Genomic DNA, 9,334 nt, shown 5'->3' with positions numbered 1-9,334 from the left:
CGTCCCGTTGATGTCTTTTCTTTTAACTTACAAACACTTTTACACTTATTGTGTATGAAATATGAGTTGACAAATAATGATTAAGTGACAAACACTTCAAATGAAGTGCTTTTGTAAAGGCAATTATTGTTAATTAACTACGTACACTTTGAGTTGTAAGTACAGGACGAAAATATTGTGACAATTTTTTGTATATAAAATATATTTATGTAAATGCAATTACCCTTTTTGGACTAGATAATGGCTTTTCTATGTGATAAAGTTTATAGAATATATTATTTTATCATTAAATCTGTGTTTTTATTCAAGAAATAAAGTTTATAACAACTAAATATTACATTGTTTTTATATGGATAAATGAATTAATGAATAAATTTTCTGCTTATCTCAAATTTAACGGGCAAGAAAATATTATTGTGTTGCTTTCACCTAATTATCATTTAATGAGCGTGGATTTAATTAGAATTGTGCACAATGGTAGCAGTCTTGGGTTCGATTCCCGTTTTTTTTGGACATGTGTACCAGGTCACGGTTGACAATACAATTGTAGTTCAAGCGTGAGATGGGATATGGAAACTTAATTGGTTTCATTGTCTTAAACTCTTAATAAAGAGCTCATTTTCTTGTATGAATATGTCAATAAAAAGTTAATAGGTACTGGTGTACTATCTTTAAGTAATTTTAGGATTTCTCCTTACAGCTCAATTAAGAGTAACTTAAAAATGGAATAAAATGTAAGTAAGAAGAGATTTTCTTGGGTACAGAAAAAATGATACACAAAATTTATAAACATTATTTTATTATATTTACTCGGATGAATCGCGATATAGTTATTTATATAACCCAAATACGCGATTTTCCAATGAATAACTCATTCGGTAATAAATAAATGACTCGTTTCACTCGCACTCATTCCATAAACCAAAAGTTGGTAAATAAAAAAATAAAGTAAAATAAAAATAAACTAAACCAAATAAAAATATCTTTGGAACGAGAAAACTTAAAATATTTGGTAAATATCAAATACTTATCTTATAAAAGAACAGTATATGTACGTACGTAATAATACACAGAATTATATACAGAATTACAAAAAAATAAATGTACTTACAAAAATAAAATAGAGGTACGTAAACGAGTAAATACGTATATAAAAAGAGGTATAAAAATGTACATTAAAAATCAGTCAAGAACTTAAAGCATAAAATAAAAATAAAAGTGGTAATAAAAATAAAAATACTGTAGTCACTCACACATACAAAATACATTCAAATAAATAAACGGTGGTTGTTATATAATAAATAAATAACCAAAATACACGCTTTACACAATTGACTCAAATTGAGCATCTTAATAAATTATAAATTAATTTTCAATAAATTAAATTTTTGTACAAGACGTTAAATATGACTAAGGAAGTCTCATGTCCTTAGAGTTATAAATAATATAGAGTGCTATATCGCTGACGCATTACGAATCGTAGGCAGATGTGCCTTGTCTACTTTTCATAGCAATTTTCACCAAATTTCGATATTTACAAATAAACGAAATTACCTAACACGAACTTGAAATATGTCATGTGTGTTCTAACCTGTGCCTACTCATCCTACCTACGTAAGCTCACTCTATACTTCATCGCTCTAAGATTACGCCTGTTTCACATGACCAGCGTAGGCCAGGTTCTGGGCTTCCTGTGACCTGCCCCAGCCGCCGCCGCCGCCGCTTTCCCAGCCATGCTCCTCATGAGGTGGTTCAGACCAGCCACTGCTTTTCTTGGATTCGAGGAGTTTCTTCAGAGCCCCGAAGGCCGCAGCGATGAACGCGATCTTGCCGAGGAGGTAGGCCTTGAAGACTGCGAAGGCGATGATACCCAGGAACAGGGGGACGAGAGCAGCCAACTTGAGCTTGATCAGCGCCAGGATGGGGAGGAGTTTCTTCAGCTTCTTCTTCTTCTTACCACGACCTGGGAAAAACATGGATATTTACTTTCCTATATAAAAAAAAGAAAATAACACTTTCTACACTCATGGCAAAAGAAGTGAGCGCCTCCAACCAGGTGGACCGAGGACTTGATGAAGACGACGGGAGACCGCTGAACTTAAAGGGCATAGGACCGGTCGGAGTAGCGCCAATTTGGGGAGTCCTATGTCCAGCAGTGGACCATGGGTGGGTGAATGGAAACTAATAGCCCTAATTTTAAATTTTCCTGTGTCTAGCTTAGTCTAGTGTCTAGCAATCGGCACCCATGGACCTCTATATCCAACTTCATATGGAACTGAGGTTCTACGTGAAGCCGATCACATATAAATTCCACTATTCACAAATAATACGAAACACTTACATAGTAGACACGTTTACCTTATAACAATTAATCGAGCGATTGAGGATTGATACTAAAATTTTATAGTGATTACGAATCGCTCAATCAATTCCTACGTTACGGTTTTTATACCTTCATAATAACATATTAGCAGTACTCTCGCGATGATGGTTTATTTCTAAGTTTCTTACAAAGTATCTCAAGAAAAAGGGAAAGAGATTTTTCAGCAGCGGAATAAAAAAAGTGGTTAAACCTTTAACCGAAATATGAAATATAAGACAGTTTACCAACACTTTTAATTTCCGCATTTTATTTTAACATTTCGGCTATTCAAACTAATCATTAGACCCCTAATTTCATGTTTTTAAATACTCATTTCAAATTTTAAAATATTGTTCGTATTTATCCGACCAACTCTACCGTGTGCGTAATACATAAAAATAAATATTTGTCTGTATTTCCTTCATAGAATCGTAATCTATGCAATTGCTAATGTGATGCTCTTTAAACTAGTTGAACACGAGCCCACGAAGGTTTCTTAGTTGGTACAATTTTCTAATAAAGGTACAAATTTTCTGTTATATGTATGTTATGTTATTTTCTTTAAACGCTGGCGAAGCCGCGTGCACTATTAGTATGCGTATAAAAAAACGCATCGTAAAAAACTGTATGTAAGCAACAGTTCTTGCTGGTAACTATATTTTAGTGCTGTTTTGACTTGAAATACCAGCACGCGTAAGGATCTATTAGCATGAAACATTTCTCCTTAGTTCTCGGAAATGCGAGTAGTTAGTACTTTGGATAAGTTCCAAATAGGTCAAGTGTCCATAAGCTAGACTGCATATGTAAAGCTACAATTACCGTTTAAAGTCAGGTGGACTGCATGTTGTATGTAACTTATATTAGTAAATGAACACTTCTCTATTCTTAGTTAATTGCTAAGAATTGAGATGAAATTTGTATACAGATTAAATTGAAATTCCAACTTTATCTAGATTAAGTGTCATAAAATTTGTCTTCAGATAATTAAAAATAATTCGTTTTACTAAGAACTATGGCTAACTGGCTAATTGGTTGACGCGGCGAATAATGAAAAGTTTTAGCTGTCTATAAGGTGGTAGAACCTTTTGTGGTTCGACTCAAACGACACCACGGGTAAATCTATGTATTTCTGTCTAATAGAAGTGTTAAGCGCTACTATGTCCTGGTATGAAGGGTGCGGTAAGAGAGACATACTTGCCGAAGTGACATACAGACACACTTGTGACCGACCTGAGGACCCTTCAAACCAGAACACCGCAGCTGTTAACTTTAATTAATAGACAGAAATGGATATGATCGTGTTGCTTCCGGAGTCTAACCACAAATAGTTTCTTAAATTATAACAAAACCAACTAACCTTCCTCATCAACTTCATTGTCCTCGGTAAAGGACCTGGGCATTCTCAGCTGGAGGACATGACTGTCCAGGAAGTCCACGACGTTCTCCATGATCCTTTCCTCAACCTGCATCTCCCTGACCTTCGGGTCTTGGGACAGAGGGTCGTAGCTGCGTGATGACCTGGGACGACCAGTCTGCGCGAAGCCCACACCATCAGCTAAATTAATATCCTTGGATGTAGCCAGGTTTTTGGTATACTCCATCGCTTTTTCCTGGTAAAAAGAGACTAAATTAATTTCGAGTTGTAAAAGAAATTACTCAAAATACTTGAACGTTACGGTACTAATAAACGTATTTTCTTTTTTCAATGCTCACTGGGACTAATTGCATTTTTATGAGCGCCTAATTACGATTTAATTTCTTAATTTCAAACCGAATATCTCTTAATTAAAAATAAATATTTTTTAAGAACAAAAAGTGCTCATTGTGCTTTAATTTCTTTTTCTTAATGCATTTTATGTTTAAGTATCCTGGTATACACCTGGTATAAACCTTATTTGTACTTTTATGAAAAAAACGTAGCTAAGTTTTTAATTTCCCTTATAAGGAAATGCTCCTCTACTCTATTATCCTGTTTATGGCACATTTCCCAAAAATAGACATAAACGGACTTGACTTGTTCCCAGTTAAAATGAACACCGTAAGTAATCGAACAGTTATCACCAGGATCTAACTACCTACTACCCTATCACAATCTAACACTACACTTCACTTCACTTCACTTCACACACCTTCAAACACAAGACGGTGTCAGTATCCACGCAATCTCGGAGCGCTGATATGAATCTCTCCATCGCCCCATCTTCCTTGGTGGGCATCGCCACCACCGCTCCGACGAGACACAGTATGAAGAACGCTTTCATCTTTGCAAGCCAAACCTCAATTGTCAAAGTGCCTGAACCCCGCGTAGTTTTATTTTGTCCGCCCCCCCTCACTCATATGTCACGGTATGACGAAACTCTGTTTATCTTAGGCATATTAACACGTCTATGAAAAGTGTGTTTCCGTGGCATTGTGGGTTAACGGATTGTTTGAATGGCTTTTAATTTTGTTAATGCTATTTCAAAGTTTTGGGTTTTATTGTGTTCACTGTACAGTGTATAGTGCTATTGTACACGTGCCTGAGAATATTTTCGGCACGCGATGACGCGATAACGTTCTATGTTTATATTTGTTATATATACTTTCTTATAAATACTTGCAATTTAAATATATTCATAGCTTTTAAATATGTGTTGTAATGCTGTCAGGTCTGAACAAATAGATTTAACTTAAAAAGCAGCATATCATTCGTATACATTTTTCGCATTTTTTGCACTGAAATCGATTTAGTTGATAATATTTAAAATCTAAAATGTGAATACTTACATACCTTGAAATTTTGAATCAACCACCTTCAAGCTAGAACGCAAGTGAGACACTTATAACTAACTGTTCAACATGAAGTTATTACAGATGTCCATGGGCAGCAGTAATCACTTAAAATATGGTGAACTGCATGCAAAAGCAGCACATGCAATAGTTGACTCGGCATCTCATATGGGGGTCCGACGTTCAAATCCGAGGTTCATATGACTTTACAAACTTATGTGTATATTTGAAATTATTAAATACCTATAGACCGATAAAGGAAAACATGGTGAGGAAACATACGCGCCTAAGAGAAAATAAAAAAAAAATGCTTTCTTCACTCCCAGCCCACTCTAGGATTCCCTGTATTGTGGGTGCCATGAACACACTCATAGAGAAATACACAAACATCCAGACCCAGAAACAAAAACTTAAATTCATCATTTAGATTTCTATTTGGCCGAGGATCGAAACCGGGACCCTGTGCGCGTCAGACTGGTATGGTGACCGCTCCGCCATGTGTGTCGTCAAATCTCAAAAATGTGTGAAGTTCACCAATTTGTATATGACCAGCGCGACTATCTCATAGTGCACCGGGACTATGACCTAAGCCTATCCCACTCTGAGAGAAGATCCGTCCCCAGCAGTGAGACAATAATGGGTTAATAACAACAATAACGAAACAGCATACTAATTGCAGAAAAATCGTCGATCCATTGTCATTTCGTTTTAAATTATCACACCATTTTTCCAGATATAAAATTAATAATGACTTTAATCTGAATGACGATAAAAACTTGAGAACTACTGTAGTTTGACCTAAAGTTTCATTTTCACTTAGCCATTGTACGCGTTTGAGTGTGTGGTATGTATGAGTTGCAACTATTGAGCTTATTCTCAAGAAATCTCTTTCCCTCGGGCTAGTTTCTAAGAAAAGTTATTGTCTAGGCTTTTTGCATTTAATATATACATGTGTCATATAATTATGTTTAAAAACGTGTAAGGTAATACAAATCTGTAGCCTGAATTACAAGGTTTTTAAAGTAAATTAAAAAGATATGTGAAAAATATGACTTTGCCAATGTTCTTTTACATGAATATAGATAGTAAATAGGCAATTTTTCAGCCTTAGATTCAGATTATTTTGGTACACACCCAGGTATCGAACCTCATACCTCGGCATCAAACTAAACTTAGCCTACTTGATTTTTAATATTAGTAAGCTTAACTAAACTTCTTGATATTTACTAGAAACGTCGAGTGACTACCAAGCTTTGAAATGACATAGTACAAAGATTTGAAGCTAAATTGACTAATAATTATCTTAAAAACATAAAACCTCGATTGCCAAAAATAATTGAAAAGGGAAATAGTCTTTGTGACTCCCTCAATTCAAACGAATCCAAGTACGCCTCATGTGTTGAAATGCGTCAAGCTATTAGGCTGTAGGTCGTGGTAAAGTTGCGCTAAGAGGACTCCGGTTGCGTTCCTTTGGAGATCCCGGAGTCCTCAACGCAGCGCCGAGGACGGCCACCGGGGGGAATTTAGTGCGGTAAGAATCCCACATAACCCCACGTCGCTCCCACGGCATAGGGTACCTTTTGAAGGTTTCTCCCTCGTAAACAAAAAAAAAAGTCGTGGTAAAGAAAGAGAAATACATAAATTTGCTCCAAAAACATTACCCTCCACATCTGTCGTGTGCTTTTCACCTACAAAAATAAGTAAACCTACCCTGGACCAGGTCAAACGACTCGGGTTCGGACCTAGGATCACTTCTACGAAGTTCAAATTTGCTCGTAATTAATTATGTTTTATTTATGTTATCAATAAAATAAATAAATAAATTTCTTTTCAGATTCTTGTATCTAAATTTATAATTTCGTTTATAATTTCGAAAGTGAAAGAATACTGTTTTATGTAATGTTAATTTTCTGCCCAAATTTCAATTAAAATTGCCTAATAACATAAATTATGCATATTATGGTTAATTTTATTCAGTTAGACGATGCCTACTCTCTCATCGCAGTTATTATAATGAGGATAAAAAGTATTTAATTACGTATGTTACACACAAAATAAATATGTAATGAAATTAGAAACATTCATTAAAGATATATTTTTTAACCAGTTCTTATTATAGAGATACTAATTTACATTTTTTTTATATTATGGGAGTAGCAGACGAGCATGTAGTCGACCTGATGGTAAGTGGCTTTTGCCGCCCATGGACATCTGTAATCAACCTCAGATAGGATTAGATATTCCTACCTGAGGTCGGCTACAGATGCGCCGTTACCCCTGAGGACTAAGCTGGAACGCCTCGGAAAAGTCTGTCTCCCTTACCACACCCTTCAAACTGGAACACAGCAGAGCCTAACACTACTGTTATAAGGTAGAAATAGGTGTGGCGGTGGTGCCGCTGGAGTCGAACCACAAAGGGTTCTACCACCTTCAAAAGTAAATAAATTGTAAACATAGAAAAGCTTTGCAAAATTGAAGTAGGCGTGCACAGATAGTCTAATTTGAAATTCGACCTCTGAACTTGGAGGTCCCACGTTCGAAACCCAGGCCTCCCACTTCATTTTTCGATTTTTTTTGTGCGTTTTAAAAATCAATGATCGATCATGTTAACAGTAGAAAAACATAGGAAGCCTAAAGGAAAATTATCTGAAATAGCTTATACGCTTTCGATTCTAATAAAGTTCTCAAAGGTGTGCGAAGTCAAATCGCACATAGCCAGCGCGGTGGACTATGATTTCCACACATTCTGAATCGAAACCTGTGTCCAGCAATGGGATAGTAATGTGTTGACGATTATATGAATCTATTGCACCCATGACACAAATAATCCTAGTGTACGGATATACGTATGGAAATAATGTGCATTTGTGTGTGTGAGTATGTGTGCGCGCGCGCGTGTGTTGTGTGTGTGTCTGTGTGTGAGTATGTGTGTTACAAAACTATAATACACGTACATTTGCAATGTCATTAATGATCTCGCCGACTTGCCGACCTTTTACCTTTACAACCGGAACGGGCAGTTGAAATACTTTTATGTTGATTACTACTCTCTTTAATCTCCTTTGCAGCGGTAAGTGCAAAGGCTATATTATAATGAATGTTAGAATAAACGTATGTATTCATATGGATTTCTTTGTAAGGATCAAACGAGCATACAGTCGAATGGTACTCGAAAGTGGTCATTGCTACCCACGGGCGTATAAATGTCTATGATCGGCATTACGTAGAAATCTTGGACAGAATTTCTTCTGTAACAAATTTCATATGGGACAAAAGCTCTACTTAATGCCAAATCATGTCTTGCCATTCGTGAAGACTAAGATAGTCGCAACGCACTTCACGATAGAAATGTTATTATGTTAAATCTTTATTTTAAGAGGTCAGTTAATACTCGTACTTAATGAAGTATAGGAAAAGTCGTTAAAATTGGCGTCGTTGCTTCAAATATAAATAACCCAATCTGAAGGTGCTAGAACCCTCTGTGGTTTGACTCCAACGGCACCACCGCCACACCTATTTCTACCTAATAACAGCAGTGTTAGTCACTGCTGTGTTCCGGTTTGAAGGGTGTGATAAGGGAGACAGACTTTTCCGAGGCGTTTCAGCTTAGTCCTCAGGGGTAGCGGCGCATCTGTGGCCGACCTTAGGTAGGAATATCTAATCCTATCTGGGGTTGATTACAGATTTCCATGGGCCGCAGTAGCCTTACCATCAGGTGGACTGCATGCTCGTCTGCTTCTCCTATATTATAAAAAAAAACCCAAACCAAATAAATCGTGTGATGAGTGTGTGATGTAGCTCAGGAGTAGCAAAGCATCTATGATTATTCAGTAATGATGAAACTAACATAGGATTATTACTTATTAGGATTAATATTAAATTTTATGCACTACTTCATATCAGATTGAAAAGTAAAAATAGCTAAGTCGTAAAAAATCGATATGCAGATGCTTCTTTATTAAAACAATCGAATTAATTTTGAAAAATCAGACTTGGAATTCCAAACTAGGACCCCGATTTAGGAGATAATTTACACCACTAGGCTATGCTTCCTTCACAATCACATAATTAACTATTGGAACACACTTTCGAAATGCCGTAACATAATTCGGCAGTTAGTCGGCAAGTCATAAAACACGAGAATCACATACTATTTGTATTCCGTTCGGAAATATTATTAGACGATTTGAAGTCATAAGGTTT

At 36.1% G+C, this 9,334-nt stretch overlaps 1 protein-coding gene across 1 annotated transcript; it reads right to left on the bottom strand.

The window, feature by feature from the left end:
• Positions 1-782: 782 nt before the first annotated feature.
• Positions 783-4,658, bottom strand: LOC140746942 (uncharacterized). The gene is made up of 3 exons (XM_073079125.1): positions 4,492-4,658; positions 3,720-3,972; positions 783-1,963 (listed from the first exon to the last, which is right to left on the bottom strand). Exons 1-3 carry the CDS (start codon positions 4,621-4,623, stop codon positions 1,647-1,649), a joined length of 702 nt encoding a protein of 233 aa, XP_072935226.1. The 5' UTR covers positions 4,624-4,658; the 3' UTR covers positions 783-1,646.
• Between the last annotated feature and the right edge of the window lie 4,676 nt (positions 4,659-9,334).

The sequence above is a fragment of the Epargyreus clarus genome, unplaced genomic scaffold (assembly GCF_041222505.1).
Source record: "Epargyreus clarus isolate Ecla_fem2 unplaced genomic scaffold, WU_Ecla_fem_2.2 ptg000002l, whole genome shotgun sequence".
NCBI lineage: Eukaryota > Metazoa > Arthropoda > Insecta > Lepidoptera > Hesperiidae > Epargyreus > Epargyreus clarus.
This window is presented reverse-complemented; position numbering and strand designations above follow the sequence as displayed.